This window comes from Trifolium pratense, linkage group LG2 (genome assembly GCF_020283565.1).
Source record: "Trifolium pratense cultivar HEN17-A07 linkage group LG2, ARS_RC_1.1, whole genome shotgun sequence".
NCBI classification, from domain to species: domain Eukaryota; kingdom Viridiplantae; phylum Streptophyta; class Magnoliopsida; order Fabales; family Fabaceae; genus Trifolium; species Trifolium pratense.
The window spans coordinates 2,738,828-2,766,411 of NC_060060.1; the positions used below are offsets into that span (position 1 = coordinate 2,738,828).

At 31.0% G+C, this 27,584-nt stretch overlaps 3 protein-coding genes and 1 pseudogene across 3 annotated transcripts; 1 reads left to right on the forward strand and 3 right to left on the reverse strand.

The window, feature by feature from the left end:
* Positions 1-8: 8 nt before the first annotated feature.
* Positions 9-1,682, reverse strand: LOC123908639 (pollen-specific leucine-rich repeat extensin-like protein 3). The gene is made up of 2 exons (XM_045959333.1): positions 1,408-1,682; positions 9-1,306 (listed from the first exon to the last, which is right to left on the reverse strand). The coding sequence occupies exons 1-2, from the start codon at positions 1,574-1,576 to the stop codon at positions 426-428; spliced, it is 1,050 nt and encodes a 349-aa protein (XP_045815289.1). The 5' UTR covers positions 1,577-1,682; the 3' UTR covers positions 9-425.
* A 6,772-nt stretch (positions 1,683-8,454) lies between these two features.
* LOC123908144 (E3 ubiquitin-protein ligase At3g02290-like) lies at positions 8,455-17,903 on the forward strand. Its single transcript, XM_045958684.1, has 5 exons — positions 8,455-8,660; positions 9,891-10,189; positions 11,670-12,096; positions 16,782-16,891; positions 17,629-17,903. Exons 2-5 carry the CDS (start codon positions 10,070-10,072, stop codon positions 17,659-17,661), a joined length of 690 nt encoding a protein of 229 aa, XP_045814640.1. The 5' UTR covers positions 8,455-8,660; positions 9,891-10,069; the 3' UTR covers positions 17,662-17,903.
* A 1,020-nt stretch (positions 17,904-18,923) lies between these two features.
* Positions 18,924-26,488, reverse strand: LOC123908145 (agamous-like MADS-box protein MADS2). The gene is made up of 8 exons (XM_045958685.1): positions 26,093-26,488; positions 23,310-23,388; positions 22,859-22,920; positions 21,794-21,893; positions 20,758-20,799; positions 20,632-20,673; positions 20,061-20,206; positions 18,924-19,256 (listed from the first exon to the last, which is right to left on the reverse strand). Exons 1-8 carry the CDS (start codon positions 26,275-26,277, stop codon positions 19,157-19,159), a joined length of 756 nt encoding a protein of 251 aa, XP_045814641.1. The 5' UTR covers positions 26,278-26,488; the 3' UTR covers positions 18,924-19,156.
* On the reverse strand, positions 19,412-19,594 carry LOC123912072 (annotated as a pseudogene).
* Positions 26,489-27,584: the final 1,096 nt, after the last annotated feature.

Genomic DNA, 27,584 nt, shown 5'->3' on the forward strand with positions numbered 1-27,584 from the left:
AATATATATTCATATCAAAATCATAATAGTCCATTTATAGAGCAATTCAAGGGTAAAAATTACACACTCAAAAAATTACAATATAAGCTCTAAGATATAATATTCTTATATCTATATTACTAATTACAATCATATCGATCAATAATGTATCAACTTCTTTTTGTGCATAAGTCACTACATATGTGACATACTCATTCCCATATTTAGCTAACTATACTATACCATAATAAAAGAAAATGAATTAAACATTAATATCATCATAGTTTTAAATTGCAGTCGCAGTTGCACCATTAACCTTTATATTGCATGCAAATGCAACAACAATTGTCATTCGAATATCGAATATTTTTATAGAGACCTCTAAAACTGTTATATTGCAGTTGTAGATCGCAATTTAAAACTATAATTATATAATATGTTTATAATCAAGGACTTAAAGAAGTAGGGGGTGAGCCAGGGCTATGAGGAGGTGGGAATAGTGGAGGAAGAGGAAAGGGGAAAATTGATTTTGGTGGTGGCGGCGGCGGTGGTGATGGAGTTAATCCTGGTATTACTACCGGTGGAAAAGGAAAAAATGGTGGTGGACTTGATGGTGGTGGTTGAAATGGATTTGGAATGAGTGGTGGTGGACTTGATGGAGGAGGTTGAAATGGATTTGGAATAAGTGGTGGTGGACTTGGTGGTTGAAATGGATTAGGAATCAAAGGTGGTGGACTTGGTGGTTGAAAAGGGTTAGGAATCAAAGGTGGACTTGGTGGTTGAAATGGATTAGGAATCAAAGGTGGAGGGTTTAAAGGGTTAGGAATCAATGGTGGAGGTGTAAATGGATTAGGAATCAATGGAGGTTGAAATGGATTAGGGATAATAGGTGGTGGAAAAAATGGAATTGGAGGAAAAAAGAAGAAATCTTTAATCTCATGAGGTACTTTCTTTTTGTTTGAAAATTTTGATTGTTCCAAATTTTTCACATGACCAAGTTGTTTAAGGTTTTGAGTAGTACTATGTTTTTGGTCACAAAATTTTGGTTTTTTTGAAGGTTTGAATGAGAAAATTCCGGCTGAAAAAATGTGCTCTTGTTGTAACTTTTTCTTAAGGCTTAGTGAAAATGAAGTTGAAGTTGAGGCTATAGCACAATTTGGTTCATTGCTACTTAACAACTTGAAACTACAACCTTTGATTCTCTTCACATGTTTCTTCACTAAGAAAGGTAGTTTAACTTTGAATTCTCCATGTTCATTTGTTTTCACTTCTTCATAAAATTTTGGTTTTGTTTTTCCTAGTTTGCATTCAACAGCTATTGATGCACCTATACATGAAAACAAGGACAAAATAAAACATGATTGGAAAATTTTTTACAACATTTTATGAGACATGAAATTGAACCATTTTGAGGTTGAATTTGTTTACCTGAAATGAAGTGGCTGTTTAGAGAGAAAGCTTGTTGAAAACATGTGTCACAGTAGACAGTGCCAACTACAACAGGTGAAGGAAGAAGCTTCTTGTTGTCATGGCTAGCTTCTGAAAGATTAGTACCAAATGTTAGAGTGAGAAACAGAATTGTAAGGAACCAAGACATTCTGATGAGGTTTGAGTTTTCAGAAAGAAAATGTCTTCTAGTGAAGGCAAAAGCAAAATTGGGTTATGCTTCTGAATAAATAATGAGGGTCTATATAAATATATGTAGCACACTATTGGTTTATCATGCGTCAGTTTAGTAGTAAGAGTTTGACCTTTAACTAATAGTACACGCGGTTAAAATATGAACTATTCCACTAATCAGAGTTGGGTCAAGCAAAATAGACTAGTTTATGCGACGTGGTAAAATAAAGTTTGAATTTCAACCGAGAGAATTGTCCAAAGTTTAGGTATTTGAATTGCATACACTCGAAATTGTGTGTTTACGCAATCGGTGTATGGATTGTCATTGACTCAAGATGGACAATGCATGATTTTGATTTATTTTAAAAAAATCTAAATACCGTGAAATTTGGACAGTCTGATCATGATCCAATAGCCACTGATGTATCGATTCCATGACTAAACTGGATTTTGACACCTTACGATCGAAATCTCATTTTTATTGTTTGATAATCTCTCGAACAAGGTTACTTTTAGCAGAAGAAATTTGTTGGAAACCAAAAAGTATAAACTATTACTCTCTATCTTTTTACTGCTCTTTGTTTCTTCTAGCTATCTATGACAAAAACAATCTAAATATTAAGGTTTTATAGACTAGTTTCCTTTAGCTGTCTATGACAAAGACAATCAAATCCAATAAGGCTTTCTCTAAAGACCTAAATATGACTATTTTCAGCTATCCTGCAAAAACCTGTAAATTTCTTAACGTACAAGAAACGTTTTCAGGTTTATTTTTTACTGCATAATAACACAAATTTGGAGTTTGTTCCATGACAAAAAATGTTTAAATTATTGATTTTAACTAAAACTATGTTGAATAATGTTTGGATGAACGGAGAGTTTGGCAAAATTACAGTGCATAACACCGTAATTTAGTTAAAACTTCTATCAAAATTATGGTAGCGCACCAATAATTTTTTATAAAATGTGATTTGAATAACAAATTTTAGAAACTTATATCATTATACTATTAAACATTGCATCACAAATATTTTAGCATTGAAACTATAATCAAAATAAAAAGAAAAAACAAACATACCTACTAGATAAGTATATAAAAATGGAGTGTTTTTTTCTAGGAAAAATCCAAAGTTCCCTTATGTATATTTTGGAAGTTTGTTCCTTAGTTGATGTGGATGTCATATAAATAATTGATTCACTATTAGGTCACGAGATACAGAGAAGAACCACACACTCTATGAATGAATATGACATTTTCTCATACCAAGACGGATGCAGATTCACCGTTGTAGACTAAGCACACGATTTCATATTATAACTAATCTTAGCCATTGATTTATGATTGGACGGTTAGATTTAAATCTTATCTTTATACTATAAAATGATCTCATCTGTTGATTAAAAATCGGACAATTTATATCTATCACAGCGTCATGTTGTAACTGCGGCTAATTTGATTCCTACCAAGACAGGTATGAACTCTACTAGCAAGACATGTGAAATATGTTACATAGTTATGCATGTGAATATTTTACTACTAATGATGCATCAATTATAATAGTTTTTGGAAGTTTGTGTTTGGTTTGTGACTAGCTAATATTGTTGCAAAATAATAAGAGTGGAAAGAAGATAATGTTGTTGTTAGAAGAGACTTATGATTGCATAAGTCATACTAAATACAAAGTGACAAATCTGTAACAAGCTAGGTGCTTTTACAAAGGGTTTGACAAATCTTTGCACATGAATGAAAATGAAAGAAAAACTAAAACTCAAACATGACTTGAAGGAATAACATAGATCACATTGTCAGAATTTGGAAAAGCATATTACAGTTGCAAAAGAGAAAGGTGAGTAGGCTTGATCTTAAAGGTGATGGAGTGGGCCTATGTGAAGCAGAGATGGACTGTACGAGGCAATGGTAAAGGCCGAGGGTTTGAAAAGTTTGGGGAAGCGTCGAAAATAAAAGAGTCTAATGTTTTAGAGTTATTAAGAGATCAAGACTTCACATTTTTATTCAAAACTTTAAAACATTTTCATTTATAATTGATGTGGGATTAATTACTAACACTTGAATCCAACAATCTTCTCCCCAAATGCGAGTCTCTCTCTTCCTATAGTTTCTCGTCATTACAACCAATGGAATACGCCTCCTGAGTCCCAATAATACTTTCATGAAGACTTCCAATACAAGGATCCAATAAATCACGATCTCTCTCATGCTCCCAACCAAGTTGGATCAACGAAGGAACTTTATGCATCTATTGTGGGTTCTTTATCGCCTACTATGAATAGAGCTTTAATTTTTTAAAATTCTTAGAATCCTACATCAAAATTTAACGATTCAATTAACCAAAAAAAAAAATTAACGATTCAAACTCTTTAGATTTTGTACTAGATTTTTGGTACATCATATTCTAACCAATTGATTTGGGGGTACTCTCTGCAGTCCTTTTTATATGAATCTTACATTTTAGATTTATTGAATAATTGATATATTTGGTCTATAATATATACCATATACATCAATTATTTAATAAATCTAAAAAGGACCGGATGGAGTAATTAGAAAAGTTGAAATGAATTCATTGTTATAATAAAAAATTTACATCAACTTTTGAGAATTTTACATTTTTAATAAAAAATTATTTAAAAAATAAAACTGTTAATAAAAATTCTACACAAGATTGTTACCTCAATGTTTTTTAAGACATACCACCGTGTTTTTAAGGAGTTGAGATCCTCTCCATTTTCTATCATTTTTATTTCTTTCATTACCAAAATTTTTAAATGTTTTTGTGTGTATAAAAAGTATTTGGACCCACTTAATATCACATTTTTGCATTTATATTCCCAAAACTATATAATAATAGAGGAAATGGAAAGAATGAGAAATGGAGAAGATCCTAACTCGTTTTTAAGATTAATTTTTATACAATAATATAAAATGCTTATAAAAAAAATACAATAATATAAAATATTTTTACATATATGAAATTAAATCATATGACATATAAAAATTGACTTTCTTGTATAATATTAGATTAAAAATTGACTTTCTTGTATAATTTGATTGAATGAACATATAAAAATGTTTCACAATATATTATCGGTGTATAAGGTTGATAAGGTTGATTTGGTTACCGAAGACTAAGGTGGAAAAGTTAAGATGTTAGAATGATAAAGATGGTCTCTCGATTTTTTTTTTTTTGTTTACAATAAGCTGTGGATTGAATCCAGAACCTTGAAACAAACGTCCTTAAATGATTCAGGGAGGATTTTTGCCTATACATTTCAGATTTAGAAATTCAAACTTGTTAATTAGGTTATGTTTCACTTTAAAAATACAAAATAAAATATTACAAATATGTTTCTGTTATCACCCATCAATTTCAATGGAGGTCAGTAAAATAAGTTTTAAGTTGGGCTGAAGGACATTCAAAAAACAAATATGGCCTTGGGAGGAACTTTTCACACTTTCCCCCAGCCCAACACACACATGCACCAGAAGTCATTTAGAATTAGAAGTACATATACATATAAGAAAAGAATAAAATGTAGTTTTGGTCCAACTTTTTCGATGAAAAAAACAATTAAATTAGTTTTTGACTATGTAAGACACTTTTAAATATAAATTGTGATGAAGTTCGAATTCAAATGGATAGTATGTTGTAAAATATAGGGACTTAATTATAGTTTTAAATTAGGGACTCTTTGAAAATTTCAATTTTTGTTTGGTGTTTTTTGGCGGACCCATTATCAAAGAAAAACAATTGAATAAGGAGAGGAATTGTGAAGGGTGGTTCTCAATTTTGTTGTCTTTAAGTGTTGGTGTGTTAGTCTTTATCACATCTATTTTTTGTTTCTGAGAGCTCTCATAGGATGTGGTGTGCGGAACTGATTGAACATTCAAAGTACTCTTCCTAACAATGCTTTTTCTCATGCTCGCATTTTTAGTGACCTTCATATGCGCTTTTTGAAGATCAAAGGTAGTTTTAAAGCCATTTGGTCAGCGACAAATATAAACAAAACAACTTATAACTTTTTTATTCCATATTTATCTTTGTTTATAAAAAGTAAAAACACTATTATTGTGCAAGACATATTATTACTAAGATTTCGTCAAAAAATATTATTACTAAGATATTTTCTTTCGGAAAGTAATAAAATCCTATAGGGTTAAATAATAATATTATAATTATGAAAAAAGATTTAGATGAATTAAGAGCATAATGTCATCAAAGGAAATAAAAGATGTACCAAGGATGATGCATATTATAAGCTCTAATCTTTTGTTAAGTGCTCATAAATATATATAAAAATAAAATAATAAAAGTACAAGAAGTGGATAGATGATAAGCTAACTTATAAGAAACACTAACCCTCGAGAAACAAAGTAAAAGCAAAAACAATAAGAAACACTAACGGTCTGTTTGGTGCGCAGGATAGCATAGTGACAGGATAGGATATAAAACAGGATAAGGATAGGATAAGATAACAACAGGATAACAGTTATACTCAGTTATCATATCCTATGTTTGGTGCACACAGGATAACAAACATGATAACTATTATATTTTGTTTTTAATACATACTTTCTCATAATAATATGATAAGATATATAACATATTTAATTGACAAAATTACTCTTGTAAAACAATTATTATTTTTTAAAAATTATTTTGTTATACTTTGAATTTTATAAATAAAAAATATAAATAAGTAATCAAATAACTTTATATAATTTAAAAATAAAAATCATGAGAAAATAATCAAGTTTAATTTTTTATATGAATCATGATCAAATAAATAACTCAATAATATATACATGTTAGATAAGCCAAATAAATATATGATATATCTCATACGTAAATAATAAAACTACTATTGCAAAAGAATTATATTTAATTTTTTATAAAATTTAAGTTAATATCCCTATTTGTCAATTTTTTAATAATCATTTTACTTTAAAATATTGTAATTTTAGTAAAATTTTGATTTTTTAGAATATATAAATTATAAAATTATCCCTGTGAGAAAATCACATATATATTTAAAAATTAATTATTTTATTATTTATATTTTATTAATTTTATTTTATGTATTTTAAAATATATTTTATAAAATAAATCAGTAATTTTATTTTTTTCTTATCCTATCCTGCTGGTAACCCAGCTCAAATTCAGGATAAGAATTATAACTAGAGAGACAGGATAGGATAAGCTTCAGGATTAACTTATCATATCCTGCTGTATCACCAAACACTGGATTGCGGCAGGATATGATACAGTTATCATATCCTGTCTCTTATCCTGTGCATCAAACGGGCCCTAAGACTCTGTTTGGTAAAGAATAGCGGATTGATGATAAGCTAACTTATAGCGGTTAGCTTATAAGCTAGCTTTTAGCGAATAAGCTAGCTGATTGAATTTGTAGTGTTTGATAAAATTAGCAGTTGAACTAGCTTATAAGTATGAAATGACATAAAAAAATATATGTTTAATTAATATTAAATTTTTTCGAGTAAGATGATAGGGGTAATATTGGAAGAAAAAATGATAAGCTATAAGCTCATAAGCTGCTTGAAATAACGTTTGAAAAATAAGCAATAAGCTATAAGCTCTTTTTGAAAACTAGCTTATATGTCATCCCAAACAGAGGCTAAGGGAATCTTAAAATAGGAAATCTAAAACGATTCTCATAAATAAAAACATATCGAATAAAACTGGTGAATGAACCAACCATCAACATAGAGTCCATCAATGTATGACTCTTTTGAGTCCATCAATTTAACATCGATCCCCTAGATTGATACAAATAAATTTTTTTCTCCTACGGCAAATGATTCGACCACCAACACCGACCGATTCACATACCTACAACCCCCTGCGATAAAACACAACAAGCATAAATGATTTTTTCAAGCACAAACGAATCCAAGCTTAAACAACACTAGATCGGCCACTACCATCAGAACATACCACCACACACCCAAAGCTGCCGTAGAGCCACAGATCCAATGAAGGACCCACAACACAAACCTTCACAGAGAGAAAAGACTTGCTACATAAATTAACTCGTACCTCCGACGACGAAGAAAAATGACAGTAGGTGAACAAAAACAACAAAAGTAAACACATGACGAAGATGTCGTTAATGGAATCAACCAATCACCAAGGAGTGGCGAGAGATACACCAGTCACATCGGTACCGACGAATGAGTAGATGATGATGTCGCCAAAGAGGCCGAAGCATCACCACCTTCTACAAGGGCTACATCGTGAAATGAAGTTTTAGATTTGGATGGAGAAGATGAGAAGGTGACGACTGACTTTGCTAAACGGAAGATAGAGGTTCGAGAGTGATTAAGTTTCTAATTATGAAACTTCATTCTATTGGATAAATTTCAAATTCCATTGGATACACTCTAAATTGAGGAAATGAAAAAATTGACGGAATGAATGAAATGAATTCCATTATTTTTCGTTCCCCACTCATTAATCTTTTGCAAATCCAAACAATAAAACCTATATGCTAATAATTTCATTTTAATTTCATCCCACCCGATCGTATTTCATCAATCAATACATAAGGTAGATTTATAACTATATTAAAATTACGAATAAATTTTTTTCTTTTTTTAATAATTCAACAATATAATTTATCAATCAATAATGGAAAAACTAACCACTAAATTAAAACAACAAAACTAAAAGAAGTGGTTCTATCTTTTTTGTATTTTTTCAATACAAAATGAAGTCATAACATATTCCTCACCGCCTATAGTGCTGATACCACTTCATGCCTACACCAAATTATTTTTTAAATTCAAAAATTAAAATTAAAAAACAATAAAGTACAAAAATAAAAACAAAATTAAAAAATTAACACTCCACTTCACCCACCAAACCAAAGCAAAAGGGAAAGAAAGAGATAAAAAAGGTAGCTTCAATTTCTCAGTTTCATAGCAATTATCGCCGAAAAATCCAAAATTTCAACTCCTATTTCTCTGCAAATCATTCTCCAAACATCAATATACTCTTTTCTCAATTTCTCACTTTCAGGTTCATCTCTTTATCTTTCACCTTTTCATTCGTTTCTTAAATATAAAAATTCAATTTTTATATTTTTTCATCATACCCAGTTGAATTTTCAGCTTCCAATTGCTCTTTTAACCCTTTTAATCGCTTTTTAATATGATAATCTGAAATGGGTCGGTTTGTTTTTGCTAATTTAAGCTTGTTTCTCACACGATCCTTGGTAAAATTCTACTGTTTTATTTATTTATTTATTTTATGTGATTTTATATGAATATTTTTTATTTTGTAATTTGTCTAATATTATGAAATTTTGTACGGTAATGGTGTTGGTTGATGCAATGACATAGCTTTTATGTAAAGAAAAGAATCAAATTTTCTAAAATTTGGAGTTTATAGACAGTGTGCACATGAAACTGTCGGTGTGTGTTAAAAGACTAACAAAATATACTCTTTGAATAATCAAATCAAAATTGTCTTATTATTTTTTTGAAATTAATAATAGTTTAATTCTGATACACTTTCAGTGTACGGATTTTTACACCGTTAACGAATCACAATCAATCGTGTGTACGATGTTTTAAATGAAGTTTTATTTTATTAACAAATCACGATAATCGTATGTATGGATAAAAATTCGAATGTTTTTTAATGACTTTACGATTATGATGATGTAACAAATCTTTAGGTTGACAATGTATATGAGTTTAATCCATTTTATATTAGTTATTTTATGTTTTATCACATTCATATAGTTTGTTTTGTACTGATCTTATGTCATAGTTTTGATTTTATAACCTTCTGATATCTGTACACGTTGCTTTGAATAATGAACATTTGCTGCATTGCTCAGATATGTGGCAACAACCATGCTAATAAACAAGTCATCCGTCAAAGATTATTAATTATAAAATACTTATGTTTATGTGGCACCAAAATGTATGTTCTCATTTGAAATTAATTGTTCTAATTAATACACTCAAATACACATTTGTGTGCATCAAATATATGGAGGAATTTCTTTGGTCAAGGAGCCTGGTGACCAAAATTTCACGCGTTCAGTGAATAAGTGGGGAATCTCAGGTTCGAACCCTGACTCCTGTATATTGCAATGTCCCTACCAACTGAGCTATGATCACAGGGACTCAAGAAACATAGTTATTTTATTTGGTCAATAATTGCACAGATGGTATATTCTATTACAACTTTCTCAGGCTTTTCTGTGATGATGATGTTTTTCTTTAATGTATTTTGCAGGTGAGAAAGAGAAACAAACAATGCTTTTATCCTTATGACAAGTATATCTGAACTTATGAGGGATGGTACTGGTTTGTGATGCTGTTAAAGACTATTTTTCTCAAAACATGCATGTAACACAATCTAGTTTTCATTGAGATCAGTTGAAGAGTGGGAAAAATTAGAAGCTAGTTGGAAAAATGGGTTCTGTTTGTTGTTGTTTGAGCTTTGATGATTTTGAAGATTATGCAAATCCAAATAATCCTGTGTATAGGAACTGTGTGTGTCTCAGTTGCTTGCTACAGAATCTTTTGAATGTGGTATGTATCTATATCTACATCCTGTTTTCATGCTTCTCTCCCTTGTTTTGTTTCCTTTCCTCTTCTTGCTTCATGGAAGGGCAATGCTTCGTCTTATGCATACTTTGAAGACTGAATTAAAATTACAAAATCCTCTCGAGTGTATCTTTTGTTAGAAATTTGATCGATTGAGCTGACTAACGGAGGACACATTTGAGGACTAAACAAAACTAAAAAAACTTATTCGAGGATCAAACTGACTAACGAGAGACGTATTCGATGATATTTTTGTAATTTTTAATTAATTTGAGGACTATAGTGACAATGCTCGACACATTCAAGGTTCAAAATGTCTGCTTACTCTAGTTTGATTTTGATAACTGATAGCTCCCCCGGTGATATAATGAAAATGAAGAAAAGCAATAACTATTCAATCAACTCACTCTTGTAAAAAGGTTACATTGTATTCATATATACACATAGCATTTGATATGCCGATGCTTGTGTTCTTTACATGTCTTAATTCTGTTAGCATTGGAGTACACTTACATATTCTCCATTGTTCCTATGTTTGGGATATATAACTTGCAAATTTACATGTGGAGTTGTTGATATTAGCATCTCTTTAGTGTTCTGGTCTTGTATAAGGGCATACAGTATGCAAGTGTCGTATTCCCGAAAGTTTTCAAATGGTGATGTGCTGCATGTATGCATTATTAGTGAAGAAACCTTGAGTGCTATCAATGTTAGAAGTGACTCTTAAACTCAAAATACCTCTAACTTAGTAACTGTTTGAATAAACAGCTTAATTGTGCGCTTATCATATAAGTGCTTATGTATAAGCAGTTTCTATAACAAAAGGTAAATAAAGTAAAAAGAAATCATATGAACTATAAGCTATTTTCATAAGCTATCATGGAGAGTTTATAGAAACAAGTTGAAAACAACTTACGGACATGTCTTATGTTGTTTCCATAAGCTCTCTCGAACAGTTTGACAAGTGCTTATGTCAGTAGACAAGTTCAAATAAGCGAATCCAAGCAGGCCCTTAGTTGTGTGGACAAGTTTATAATATGAAGCTTACACTGTCAAGTGACTGCTATTTTGTCCTAACAAGGCCACAAAAGAAAAACAACTCAAGAGCAATTTGTACTGACCTATTATTTAGCTTAGGAAAAATATGATTTCATAGAACTAACTCTTCTTCTCCCCCCATTCTAATTACTTCGAGAAGATGATATCATGCGAGTGTGTGTGGTTTGGGCCCGATGGTTGGTCCCTCAAACCTATGAGACCCTAGTGTTCTATCATTATGCATCTGTGAATCTATGTTTCTTGATAGTAAATCCAATTTATTGATTTGCATTTATATTAAGATTTGGTGGACAGCTACATGAAGAATATTTCTGGCCTAAATCCATTTTTCAGGATGATGATGTAGATCAGAGCGAATTTTTTTTAACAAAAATATAACCATTTTCCTTTTTGGCTCAAATTTCAGTATTCATCAATATTCCGTAGAGGGGAAGCACATTCAATTCCTTCATCTCTTCAGGGAACAGCATCCATGACTTCTGCAGCATCACTTGATAATTCTCTATCAGACATGTACCGTTCTCCACCAAGGCCCTTACCTTATGACACAGAACATCGGTTTTTCCGCTCGCAACGTGATGGACTAGTTTCAAGGCGTGAAAAAAGTTCAAGTCATTCAAATGAGGAAACTGAACCTCTAAGAAGTGATGTAGATACAGATTCAGAACCTTTAAATTCAGGTGAAAAATGGAATGAATGTGCCTGTGAAGATGAAACGAAGATATACCGTTCTAAATCTGCATCAAGACTTTCATCAGCAAAATATACAGCTGGAGCTGGACTCATTTACGCGTCATCCGAAGAAGAGGATATCTGTCCAACTTGTCTTGAAGGTAGATATATAAATATTCTTAAATAATCTCAAATTTTCATCAGAAAACCCTATTATACTTTGACTTAAACTTTGATTTAAATCAGCATGGTTCGGTACTATATGATGCTTAATGACCAATGAAGCATTGAAACTGTAAGGTCCTCTATTTTTTTAATTAATTAGAAACCATGATTTTATTTATTCTACGTATTTATTTAATTTAGTTATTCTAAGTGTAGCATAGTTATATGATTAGGCTATAATGGAAAGAAAAACGTGGAGCTGATTGTTGACCAAGTATAACCCACCTCTCCTTTTCCTGATGGTTCGGCCAACTCTATAGAATTGAAAAATATCTTATTCAAACCCTTCAAACTATATCAAAGTCTGTTTCCTATTTTCTCTCAACTTTCAGCTTCTTAAATACCCACTAACTCAGCAAAATCTCTCACACGTAAAATCATTCCACTCTAACAAATTCTCTAACTCACAAAAGATAGATACTGCTGAAGCCATTTTTCATCACCAACACCTCTCTTATTTGTAGTAACATCAGTTTTTAGTGCAATTCTTGGTCTCAAAGAACCGTTAAGCACCGATCGTGCGGTTAGCCGTAGAAAATCTAGAGTCAGAATCGTTGTAAGGAAGTCCTCCAGGTAAGGGCTTTTTCCCCATACACTCATGCTACATAGGACTATGTTGTGAGATGATAGTAGAGCCTTTATCACTTAAAATGAATTGAAATAAAAATAGTATACCACAACGGCTTATTTATTACATAAAATGCCAAGTTTGCAAAATCCCAATTTTTTCACGTACGCACGCGCTTCAAGTATCACATTCAATCATAGTTTTCTCGTTGATGACCTAAAATGTTGGTTGTAAAGGGTCAGTTTCCTTATCCACATTGAATCATACTCACCACAAGAAAATGTTATCATGAAAAATATAATTATTAGTTTATTATAAAAACTTTTCTCTTACCATATGAAATGCAATGTAACTAAGACAACTCTATATGAAACACTAATGATCCGGATAATAAATCTCATACCAATGAGAAACCTGCCACAAAGGCAAAATAAATCCCATACCAATTGGAAACCTGCCACAAAGGCAAAGAGAAGACCTGCCACAAAGGCACCTAAAACTTGCCACAAAGCACTAAAGAAACTCTCTAGTACACGTCCTATATGATGCATGTATTAATAGAGTGAAAAACTTCATTTTCATAAGAAGACCAACCTGACGAGTGACATAAACGAGTACCCCCTACCCTTCTATTTATAATTCCCCTGTTTATATCAAACTAAGTAGTAAAACAAGTCCACAACACAGTGATCTCACTGACTGAAACAGCATCCTATATGTTTATCAAATAGTTAAAATATATGTAGCTTATACAATGAATCAATACAAATTTGGAGCTTTTATATGAGCAGGATTGAAACCCAATAGCAGTATACGCAGCATGCAATCCAGTGACAATATATACATATACTGATAAATTAAAACATAGTTAGCTACATACATAGAGAACCGAAACCACAAGGCTTTAATATATATCATATCCCTTCCTTTTTATTTCCTTTCATATTTAATTCAACTAATTAATTTTTTTCTAATGAAGTTGAATTCCTGTTTTCAATTGTTTTAAGTGATAAAGGCTCAACTATCATCTCACAACATAGTCCTATGTAGCATGAGTGTCTGGGGAAAAAACCCTTACCTGGAGGACTTCCTTACAACGATTCTGACTCTAGATTTTTCTACGGCTAACTGCATGATCGGTGCTTAACGGTTCTTTGAGACCAAGAATTGCACTAAAAATTGATGCTGCTACAAATAAGAGAGGTGTTGGTGATGAAAAATGGCTTCAGCAATATCTATCTTTTGTGAGTTAGAGAATTTGTTAGAGTGGAATGATTTTACGTGTGAGAGATTTTGCTGAGTTAGTGGGTATTTAAGAAGCTGAAAGTTGCGAGAAAATAGGAAACAGACTTTGATATAGGTTGAAGGGTTTGAATAAGATATTTTTCAATTCTATAGAGTTGGCCGAACCACCAGGAAAAGAAGGAGAAGTGGGTTATACTTGGTCAACAATCAGCTCCACATTTTTCTTTCCATTATAATAGCCTAATCATATAACTATGCTACACTTAAATAAAATCATGGTTTCTAATTAATTTTAAAAATTGAGGGCCTTACAATACTAACCCCCTTAAAAGAGTTTCGTCCTCGAAACTAGGTAGTCGAAAAAGGTCCGGGTAAAGTTCCCTCATTTGATCTTCCCGCTCCCCTATTCACGCGTCTTCTTTTCATCCGCTCCACCTTTTTGCATTTTTCCACCAGTGCTTGGAACTAACGGATCTCTAAAGGCTCCACAGACTCCTTAATTTCATACCTGAGTCCATTCTCGAACCTCTCACACTTGTAATCCTCATCCACGTGGTCACGAAAGTAACGAAAATGTTTGCCTAGTGAGTCGAACTTATCAGCATACTCGGAGATAGTCATATTGCCCTGGTAAAGCTTGAGGAATTGTGCCTCTTTCTCCGATCTGGCACTCGACGGGAAGTATTTATCCAAGAATTTCCGCTTAAAGGATTCCCAGTTCAGCACTTCATGGTTGTTCTCCATTATCTGCCTCTCACCTCACCACCATGATTTCGCCTCTGCTCTGAGCAGAAAGGTTGCGTACTCCACCTTCGCGTTAGTGCAATGGAGCATCTCAAAGATTGTCTCAATATCCTCCAGCCAAAGATCTGCCTTATCTGGATCATGCTCTCCATTGAACTTGATGGGTTGTACTGATTAAAATCTATCAATTCTCTGGCTGCAGTAGCAGCCTCCTCTCTCTGGTCCCTGATAGCTTCGCGCTGGGCTCGGGCTGCAGCTTGTTGAGCAGCAGTTGCAGCTTGTTGGGAAGTAGCTGCCGACTGTTGGGTCATAGCAGTAGCCATTGCGGATATGGATTTTCTTCTGCTAGGATTTTCGAACTACCGCTTTAATTTAATTAAGTTATGTTTCTTTGGAATTTCAATTCAGTCGTTATTTTTATACTATTTTATTTGAAGAAAAAAAACAGCCGCAATTTTCTAAGTAAATTTTAAGTAATGTCTTGGATAAAAATCCGGGGTGTTACAGAAACAGACACTGGACACAATATTGATGCATAGACACTGTTAATAATGAGAAAATGCAAGTGATTGAGTGTAACGACATGTGTCGGTGCAACATAGTCGGTGACAAATCTTGGCATCAACAAGAACAATGAAAACTTTCTTTCCATTAGGTAGTGTCAGTTAAATGGATCAAATGGCTCGGCAACATTTATCTTAAATATGTTGAAAGTCAGACCGTTTTCATCTAAATCCTGCTTAGTGGTTTAGTCTATAGTTTCTCGGTTTTTATCTACTTCTAACTTTTTCAATACCATTCTTCTTCTTGGTTTTCTTCTTGGGCGTCTCTGTCTTTTCTACACATGCCCAAACTATCTAAAGCAAGTCTCTACAATCTTTTCTACAATAGGTTTTATGCCAACTTACACTATAATATCTTCATTTTCATTCCTATTTTTTCTTGTATATGCACTCATCATAACTTTATTCCCACTGCAACATTTAGTTTATTTTCTTATCACATTTTTATATCTTAGCATTCAATGTCATAGACGTCTTGTACCTGTGTGCTTGTGTAATGAAATATTCTCGTAAGCCTGAATAGTAACTCTTAAAATTTAGTTTAGGGCCCAACCGAGCCACATAAAATCAACTTGAAAGGTTAGAATCGTCTGAGCTCTTTGAATACCACCTAGCAGTGTTGTTAAATGGAGGCCATGACGGAAGGGCATGGACCGCATAGTCAGTTTTTTGACTTTCAGGCATGTTTATATGGCGGATTTTTGGCTTTCTGCCATCGAAAACCCTGCTAGACAATATCTCTAACTAATTGGGATTCTCAACACACCCTTTTCATGCTTAATACTAGATATTTGAAGCATGGGCAAATGGGGGTGACTAAATAACAGAGATCTTAAAATGCATCTCATGCTCAGGACTGAGCATATAGAACACAAACAAAATACGAGTAACCCAATAATACTATATGAGAATTTAGGCTTTAGGCCCAAAACTTCCTAATAGTTGAGAATTGCTCAAACCTTATAAGGACTAAGTTAGCTATATCTCTAATCTCACCTATACAAAGAAACTTTGATTTGATATACTTAGGAAGTTGATGATCTTTGAGCCTCTATTGTGCATCGTATTTCCTTTTACTTCAGAATTTGTGCCTCTTGTGCCTTAAATTTTGAAGAAGAGCCAAACTTACGTTGTATATTTCAATTTAACGAGGATATAATAAATATGCTTTGCACAATGGTTTCATTAGTTGATCTTGAAGGTAAAAATATGAATAATATGCTAATGTTGAAGCAGCATTAGCTTAGAAATCAGAAGAATGTAACACTTGTGTTCATGAACTGAGGAGGCCAATCTGTAACTTCTGAGCAGCTTCTTATTGTCAATCGCAGAAAATAGCGATTTGTTCCAATTTTTTGCTACACAACAAGACTATAGCACCACTATTTGACAACATTTTGTACTAGATAGCGTATTGCGGAACAATAGCGATTTGCTCACATTCTACCATGCTTATTTAACAACATTGGTTTTCACTTTTCACAATTGTTCGTGCTTACAGAATACACTAAAGAGAATCCAAAGATAATGACAAAATGCTCTCATCATTTTCACCTTGGTTGCATCTATGAATGGATGGAGAGAAGTGACAACTGTCCAGTTTGTGGAAAGGTAATATACTTTATATTTTCTAACATAAAGATAGAGCTATCCGAATATGGATCCTCCGCAATGCCGAGGATCCAGATCAAGAACTACACCTATTAAGAACATTTAAAAATATAGCTACTAGTTTCCAAATTTTCTACTCAATAATTTTTTAGTGATTTTAGTTTGATTAGACCATTTTAACATACTATGTTTTTAGTCTTGGTAAAGTTGGCGGCGCAACGGTAAGATTTCTGCCTCGTGGTTTGGAGATCACAGATTACTAGTACTACACAGCTAAAGTTCACGTTTGATTAAATTACATTGGGGTAATATTTGCGTAGTGTAACGTTATTCATTAATTTTTCATCGACATATTTTACAAAACTCACTGTTAGATTAAGAGTTTATATCATCCACGTAAATTTTAATATAAATCTAAAATTATTTGACATGGATCAAGATGAACGTCGTTTCATAAAAGCATTTAAGATGTTAATCTTGACGTATCTCACTGACATCCAATTATTTCAGATTTACTTAAAAATTTACAAAGATGATCAATATGATGATATGAACATGAACGGCGAGTTTTTGTAAAACATTAACAGAATACTTAAATGTTACACTGATGTAATTTGATCTCTTAAATATATAAACACATACGTCTGCGCACACACACGCACATTGTTGTTGGCAATGTATTCAAATGAATGATAAATTGGTTATACATTTGGCTGTATATATATGTTTCTTTATAGGAAATGGAATTTGATGAAACAACTTACTCTTGATCAATTGGGTCTTGGTGGATAAAGTAAGCAACTGAAGAAAGGAGCAATATATAAATATAGAGACATTGTGAATACTGAAAGATGTGAAGTGTTTGTATATGTATAGTAAGTATGAAAGGTTTTCTTAATCATTTGTTGTGAGTTCAATCTCAATGCACTTGTGCTTTTTAGATTGAAACATATAACCCCCTTGTCTGAAACTGTGAAGGAAAAAGAAATATGCAATTTAGATGTTTAACTATTATTGTGTGTGGTTTATTGTTAGTTTTGGTGTTACCAAGCCTAGAGTTTTAAAATTAAACTCGACATATATATAGCATTAGTCTTGATGTATTTCAATAATATATCAAATGTTTTTAAGTTTATGCGTAAAATACATACATCCCGCTGTGACGACTGTGTTTCTCAATTTGTCATGTGTTAATAACAATAAATTGACCATTTGATATCAACATTACAATATAGGAGATGTCACTTTTCAGCAGCCGAAGTGATCAAAATATTCATCTAAAAGGCGTTAAAAGTGCTGATTTGTATCCAAACATAATCTAATGCCGACGTTTTCTATTCAAATTTAGTCATGTGAATACTGTAGGGTTAAAAATTTGATGGTGAGTTTTTCTGTCTAATGTAGTCTTGCGCTCAACTTGAAAATTAATCTCTATAGTTACATGTAAAAGATACTCGATTTATACAAAGAAAAAACATGCTAAATTTTGGAAAAGATAAAACTTATTTACGATGCCACATTCATTGTTTGTAGTTTTTACCATTATCTCACGTAAAACATAATCATTTTATGTACCAAAGTTCCTTTCACACCTCTTAAAATAAAAATTATAGGCGTGTTTGATTTGCTAAACAACAAGGGATTGAACATAATAACTTCAGCTGTACTGTGACATTGGACAAAATGGGGAGGGTGGTCGGGGTCAATGAATTGAACAAAAATTAATTTTTTTTGGGACCATTTGGATCACTTGTGCACGTTAGAACCCGCCTATAACTAATAACTACTTGTAATAGGCTGGCTGTTAGTGTTGATCTCACACACATTGTATATAAACAATTGCCTATGCAATATTGTATCAGACAGTTTTTGTGGGGCTAGGGGTGATTGTGTTTCTACATTAACCATATTTTCATCAAGAGTTTATTTTCTTTCTTATAGTCCAATCCTCTAGTAATGAATAATGAAATTAAAATTAATGTTTAAGAACATTGCATATAAAGCAGATAGATTAGTATCATATTAGTAAGTGATGCAAATGAAAAATGAAACTATCATCAAAGATATTCAAAATACTAAAAACCTTCATATATGCCATATATATGTCTATGGCTAAAGTTTAAATAGTCTTAATTTAATTCAGTTAATGCTGTTTTTATACCAAAACAGAAAGTAGCACAAACAGCATTTACACAGTCAAAACCAAAAGGCAATTTTTTTGTCTTTTGCTTTTATGCAATAAGAGAAATAAATAATGAGCTTAGCTCAAAGCATCCATCCAGGAATAAATCCATTAACTTGTTGAGCTTGAGTTGTTGCAGCAGTTAGCTGATCTGAAGCTACTGGACTGTACCTATAATCAGTCCTACATCAAGAGAGACAATTATTAAGAATTTAATAACTCAAAAATCTAATTATTCTACAAATTTTTAAACTATTTGAGAATTTTTAAATCGATCAAAGGAAACGGGTGTTGATAGTTTGTTGTTTGGACTTGAGATAAGTAAAGTCTGACTAACGATTCTGTCAGAACACCGTGCGACCACAGAGGATGAGATCTCGCTCACGAGAGCATCCTAGCCGTTAATCACGCTCTAATCATATGGTCTTAGTTCATCCACTAGACGTATATTTCTGTCTCCTTAGAAATCAAGGACACAATATTACAATCCTATAGAACAGATCCTGATCAAGTAAGATCGTTCAACGATTCGTCTTTTACTGAAGCAATGAAGCTCATTAACAAGTTAAATTCAATCACTTGGTTATTTTTTAGTTAGTCTCTAAACTAAAAAAGTTTTTTTTTTTAAGAAGCTAAATTAGTCCACCCAAATTGACACCGAAGAGAATCGAACCTCAGACCTCAAGAGAAGCACACTCTCAGGTCCCAAGCTAATACCACCAGACCAACCCAAGTTGGTAAACTAAAAAAGTTTGTAATTCATGAGTCTAAAAAATTGTCAAAAATATATTTAATTAGATCCCTAAACTAAATATTTTTTAATCTGAGTCCCTAAACTTTTAAATAGTTTATAATTACGTACGTCCCTTCTAAACTTTTATAGAATTTTAATTAGATTCTTAAAATTTCAAATAATTTTTTTAGGGCTTGTAAATATATTCAAGAACCTAATTACAAATAAAACATAAATGATTTATAGATTATTACCCTATCTGCAATGTTGGATTGCAGTCCAAAGGCTGGAAGAAGCTTTGTGAGTGAGCATTTTGATGATTACCATATGCCATACTTTGATCACCAGCTTCCCATGTTTGCCTATACTGGTTTCTTGTATCAATATTCATTTCTTCCAGCTTTCAACAAAATATTAATCAATCATATCATCAGCACTAAACACTTAATATTAATGAATAAATAAGAGTATATCATAGTTAGTCTTTCAAGTTCTTTTGCCGAGGTCAATTTAGTCCTTCAAATTTGCGAAATATTAATTTGAATAGTCTTTTATCCATTTTGATGAATGTTTTCGAAAAAGATATTTTGATCAAATGACTAAATTGATCGACTTCATTAGTTTAAGAGACTAGTTTGTTATATTCTACGTGTAAAAGACTAAATTGTTCGACTCTTACAATTTTAAGGATTGAAATACCGATTTAAATTTATTTTTCCATGTTATAAAAATACTTTTTCTGGTTTTTTTTATATATATAATATTATCTTTGTCATTAAGAAAGAAAAAAAAAATATATATAAAGTTGGTTTATTATGTTTGTACCTTCATGGTCAAAGATCTGTTTGCTTCTACCAACATGTGCTCCTATGAACAAAAAATGATTAAAGTGTTAGAAGATAGTATAAAGTTGCTTTAATGTAGTTATTATGCCAACACAATGTATAGTACCTTATTTTGAAGATCAGCTAATTGGTCCAACATGAATTGGGTCTGCAAATTTATGTTTCCAGATAATGTCAGATATCAGAATTATATTATAATAAGCTATAAGCTATTCATAAAGAAACTTTTCAGTCTATAGGAAAATTATTTTACCACAATTTGGGATTTGATAATATATTCTACTTTATGAAATTATTTTCTACCAATTGAGTAGTATAGTATGACTAAATTTAGTTTAAAAGTTTATGTATATGACATTTATTCTTGATGCATCTCAAATGTTATTTACAAGCACAATGTGTAAATCTTATAAAATGAATGTTGAAGCATATAGATAATACTACTTAATTAGTTAAGCGGTTGAGGGCAATGCAACAATTTTGTTTTTTTAATGAATAATCAATATATTAAAAATTGAATAAAGAGAATACAAGAGGTATTTATGCGAGACACAAAAAAGTTACAATATAACCGAAAGAGCTGCCACAAAAAGAATACAGTAAGGGTAAAATACAACAAAAAACAACAATCAAACATATAACGACCAAAATAAAAGTCCGACGAATCAGAAAAATTTAAGAGATAAAAGCCGATCTAAACCCTATTTATTCAATTATAAGAAAAGTTCCACAACTCACTCATAAAAAATGTAAATGGCCTCAAAAAACATCCCCAAGAACCATTTCTAAAAAGAGAATTTAATTCTATCTAGTAATTGCTCAAGAGTCAAGCTAGACACTATAAATTTTGTCACAGATGATAGTTTTTTGTGTATAATAATTTTTATAAAATGAACATTTTAAAAAATTATAATCTTATTTGCATCAAATGTATCTATATAAAGGAGCAAAGCATTATCCACAAATCATAGTTCAATTGCCAGAAATACTGATATTGTTACATCAGACGCCATGATCAGGGTTAGAACTCCAATCCCTCCACTTTGTGTGTATAAATTTCCACTGACTTTTCATTTCGTTTATGTACTAAAAAAAAAGAGCAAAGATTCGGAAAAAATGGTTGAACATGAAAATTTGATTACCTTGGTAGACCTGACTTGCTTGAGAGATGAATCAAGTTGGCGCTCAAGCTGCTCAAGATCTTTGGTACCTAATGGACCCAAGTCTTCACCTAGAAGGTTTCTGCCATTAAGGAACAAATGCAATGGTCTTAATAAAACAATGATGATGATGATAATCATGATGATTGATAAATAACCATTGAAAAATACTATGAAAATTTAATAACGGTGAGAAACTCTCTACTAAAAATGAAAACTAGGTTATCGTGTGTGTATAGTTTATAACAAATATATAACTACTAGCATATATTTTACACATACTATGACAATTATAAAATATAATTCAACCTATATGTATATATATTCATGGTACAATTATTACACATATGATCTGCAAAATGTACAGGTAAGTTCTCTTATCCATCGGTCCAATGCACTTTCATGGATGAAGAAAAAACACAGAAAGAACCGTACAAGACATAACAGTACAAGACACAACTTAAGATATTGAATAAATTTTATTCTATATGATGTTTAGTGGATAAAAGTTATGTTGGCATTTTAGATAACTTATATAGAAAATAAAATGTTCTCCTATATTTCAGTGAACAACAATAATTTCAATTTTTATTCTGTACTTTAGTCCCCAAACCCGCTTATATCTACGGGCTACTGCCATTAACACTTGGGAGATTTTTTTGAAAAACTTTTGAAAATAATTTATGATATGTGCATGTTGTTACCGAATGTTGCAACAAATTTTTTTTTTTTTGAACGGCAATGTTGCAACAGTATATCTACTTTTTTCCCCGAAGTTTTCAGAATAGCTTAGAAAAACCAACTTATAACTTATATAATATTTTAACTTTATTTTTATTAACTCTCAAGATAGCTTATAAAGACAACTTCTAACTTAAATGAAAATTGCATTACTTTATTTTGTCCATTTTTGTTATGCATATGTACTTAATTATATGATAAGTACTTATGTTATAAACACTTAATTAAGTTGTTTATCTAAACCATTGTCACTAATATCAAACTTTTGCAACTATCCATTTAGACATATATATGTAATAAATTTACCTCTGGGTCCTTTGAAGAGATTCAAATCTTGCTTTCAGCTTCAAGTACTCACGGTAACTGCTCTGTTAATTAAAAAGCAAGCAACAAATTAAAAATAACAAAACTACTTACCAAAATATAACAATTAAAAAAAATTAGCATTGTATATAATTTGTTAATAAGCATATATAGCATGACTTCTTCTCATGCACATACATGAACACCGAACATCAGACAAAAGACTAATTAACATCGACATATAGATATTAATAATAATTTAAGAAAATATAAGTGATTGTTGTAACAAAATTATCAAACATAGACAATGTCATACACTAAACACATTTTTAATCTGAAGTGTTGGTGTTAGAAAAAAAAAATTGAGTGAATTGTTCAAGAAATTATGGTAACTAATAACTATAATGCTAAAATGTGTGTTAAACAAATTAAGGCCATGGCTTAATTATTATACCTCAAGCTCTTTGGCAGGTTTGTTGACTTCTACTGCTCCATAGCTGCACTTTTGGTACCTATCAAGCGTTTTGAGCATGCTGACATTGAACAAAAAGAAAGGAATTAAGAACAATCAATGATTAAGTAACCAAAACATAAATCTTGAATGCAAGTTTTTGGACCAATACTTATAAACAAACATTACATGCAATATCAATGAATAAATGTTGTATATAATTAAATTATACAAGACTAATATATATCCTAATTAGGCACAAATATCACAAATATGTGTGAATACTTATAAACATTTATCACCGACATGCAAATTTTTTTTACGATAAATAGAAATTTATTGAGTCAGTCTAACAGAAAGATTAGATGGAAAGAAGTACAAAGCGAAAAGTAAACCATCAGGCCAAAACAACAAACCAAAGCAAAATATCAAAAAAGGTTCTCCAATTCTAGAGAACGAAGCGAGCAACTCCTAGACGAAGAGAAACACTTGAGCCTGCTCACAAAAAGACGGGAAAGAAAAAGCATCCACATTCACGCCTAGACACCGCCGACATGCAATTATAAAGACTAATCATTCGATATAATTTAAATTTATATATTTAAGGGGTTGATCTTGTGCAATATATCTAACTAAAGTTCAAATTTATAACAAATGTGTCGCACCAACTTGAGTATCTACTATAATGTGTCACACCAAACACCATGTTAGTTTTGTAAGTACAGAATTACTCATGGTTTGTCCAAGATAATCCCACAATTAGGAGCATTGTTATATATACTAATCTTTAAAAATATTTATGAATTAATTCTCCTATTGAGAAAAATGAGAAATATGGGTTGTATATAAATTCATGGTTAAATTCTTTTTCCTTTTACATTTTATCTCTAGCCAATTAAAAAAGAAAAATGTTGTATATAAATTGTCCAAGACTAATAAATATCCTAATTAGGCAGAAATATGAGAAATATGTGTGAGTACTTATTTGAGCATCAATTCATGCTTGATTACCACACAAAAACATCAAGTCATGCTTTAAAGTGTTTTCCCCAATGACAGAAGAATCATAACAGAAAAATGAATATAAAGTAAGGAATATATGACTGAAAACTAGTAGTATCATATAGTAGGTTTCTTAGACTTATTTGATTTCATTTGTCATTAAATGCATGCGTCACATAACACATCTTGATCCATTATATACCTATTCAACCTAATAAACATAGTACAAATTTAACGGGTAAAAAAGATGAAGTTAAACGTTTTCAATACCATAAAATAATGTCGAAATTGTTAGGCTGGACGCAATGATCAGGGTTCGAATTTTAGTTTCTTCACTTTTGTGTGAGTTTATGACGATTTTGTCATTTCGTCTATTTACCAAAAATATGAAGAAAAAAAAAATGAAGTTATTGGTTATGCAGAGTGTTGTTAATATAGTATTTGAATGTATGCAATTTTTTTTCACTATTAGTATGAATCCGGCCCACGAAACCGTCTAATCTGGTTCAGGGATCAATTTTGACATCATGTGGTTTCGGCCGAATTGATAAAGAATACTTTTCTTTCAATTTGAGGTCGATTTGTATTTTCTCATGTGTGAAAAAAAAAATTGAGAGAATTATGTGGATGATCTAAAAATAAATGATATGAAGAGAAAGAAAAGAACTTTTGCATGAAAATTTACTAAACACAAATTAGAGACCAAAACAGAACATTAATCTCCAACTCTTTTTTTTTTTTGACGAATCATTAATCTCCAACTTTGAAGTTTCTATTACTTGAAATATTTAGTCTCTAATTTTTGTCAAAAATTACACCTTTTTTGTAGTGAATTAAAGGGCTAATTTTTTTTTGTTAAATCACAATTTCTGAGAAATGCAAACACTGTATGTATACATTAACAAGTTGATCAAATCAATCATCCTTTATTATTATTTTCAAAAAAAAAAAACCTTTATTAGTTTTAAAAATATAAAGGTATTTGTTAATTTTAGAGTAAAAAAGAGAAATTTGTTAACTTTTGATTGGTACTAAACTCAAGAATGAGGATTGCTAACATCATGTCCTTGCTAACAGGATGTGTAAATCTAGTACTCTTTCTAACAACTTGTCAGTTCTTGGTCAGTTTTTTAACCAAAATTTTTTTAGAAAGTGGAAAAATGAATAAAACAAAATAAATAACACAAAAATCTAAAATAAATCAGCTAAAAAAAATGAATAAAACAAATCTATTGGACTCGTTAGTAAAAAATAAATAAAAATATCACATAAAATTAAGAAGATAATCTCTCTTAGAAGAACAAACAAGTACAAATCTAGCTATTGGCCTCATTTGTAAAAATAAAATCCCTTTGAAAAAAAATAAAAAATAAAAAATAAAATTATCACATGAAATTAATCAGATTAACTCTCTCAAAACAAATTGAAGAAAAACACAAGAAAAAAAAAGAGATAATCAACAATAATTTACTAGATCATGTACTATATCTCCAGATCTCATGAATCAAATAATATAAATTCAAATAATAACACAAAATAAATTAAAATTATAGAGAAATAAATCCAAAATAATAATTTCTCAAACAAATTAACAAATCCAAGGACAATCAATAACTTACAAAATATATATCTTATAAATCAATCAACAAACAAAACAAAACAAAAATCAAAGTAACTCATTCAATTAATTAATTAATTATACATACATACATTTATTATTCAACAAAAACACAATAAAAAATAAAATTAAAAAACAAAAACAGAATAAAAACACAAAAACATACCTAGGACTGCTACAAAACTCATAAAGCTTGCCTCTATTGGAGAAGATAATAAGAGCAACCTCAGCTTCACAAAGAACAGATAATTCATAAGCTTTCTTAAGAAGTCCATTTCTTCTCTTTGCAAATGTAACTTGTCTGTTTATCTTATTCTCTATCCTTTTCAATTCCACTCTTCCTCTTCCCATTTCCAAAAAAATTTCCCTTTCCTTTTAAACTCTTTTTATTATTATAAAAATTTTCTATCTTCCTCTTTAACTTAACACTTCTTGATCCTTCTTTTATAGGTCAGTACCAAATTTGTGAAAGACAATACATACTTTTTATATACTTGAAATAAATTGAAACCCTAGAGAGAGAAATTAGAGTGAGAAAAACAAACTAATATTTGGTGTGTTCATTTAATATGAGATTTTTTATATATCATCAAATGTTTTCCTTTTTTCCGTATATGCTCGAGTATTCTATAGTTTAGTTAAGGGATCAATAGTTAGTTGGTTCAGTGATAATTGATACTGAATTTGGTAGGAAGGATTACAGTTTGATTCTCCATAACTGTAATCAGAAGAAAGTTAGTACCACTTGATGTCAAAACTAAAACCTGAACCAGATTAGGTGAAAAAAGTTTAGTTTTTTGTTTTTGACACAACAAAAGAAAAAAAAGTTGAGTATGTATCTATCATCCAATTATTTAGTTATTATATTTTTATATGGGTTTATTTTAAAATAAATTTAAATTTTGAATAAATTTTACTTGTACAGTGTCCAATAACCGATCAAATATTAAGATATCCAAGTCAATATTGTCTGGTATCATGATGAGTATGTCAAAATCACGATTATTCACCATAATTTTTCAAAATATATACTTTATAGCTTATGCAAAATTATAAGGGATTAATGTGATTCTAATATACTTGTCGCAATATCAAACATTCTAAAGAATTTCTTTATTTTTTTTTTAACTTTTTAATTTTTTTGGGTTTTTAAAATTTTCAACCAATAAATGGAGTGATGCTTGGGGTTGGCTTTAGTTTCTATTTCTATACAACTTTCTTTTTTGAGACTTTATCTTGCTTAGGGTATTTTTGGAAAGTTTTGTTGTTAAACAGTCGCGAGGTAGGAGCGTGAGTTGCACACTTTGTTCGTAAATACTCTCGTGGGGACCCGCGTGTACTGCACTGGCGCGTGGTGACAGCTGTGTTATGCGTTAATGTCGCTGAGAAAAATCTAATGTCATTTTCCAGTGTGTTGTTTAACGTCGTCTAATACCACGTGCGTGTCGTTATGTGATTGGCTATTATTAATTGTTAAACATGCAAGAAATAATTCCATTAAAAATTAGACCTCTAAATAGCATAAAAATTTTGTCAATAAAAACTAAAGAAAGAATATGTAAAAGTTAGATAAATTTGTCGGCGTAAAAAAATAGAATGTGTCTTGTTTTTTATTTTGGGAAGGGCCAAATTAAAAAAAATTAACATAGAGACAACTA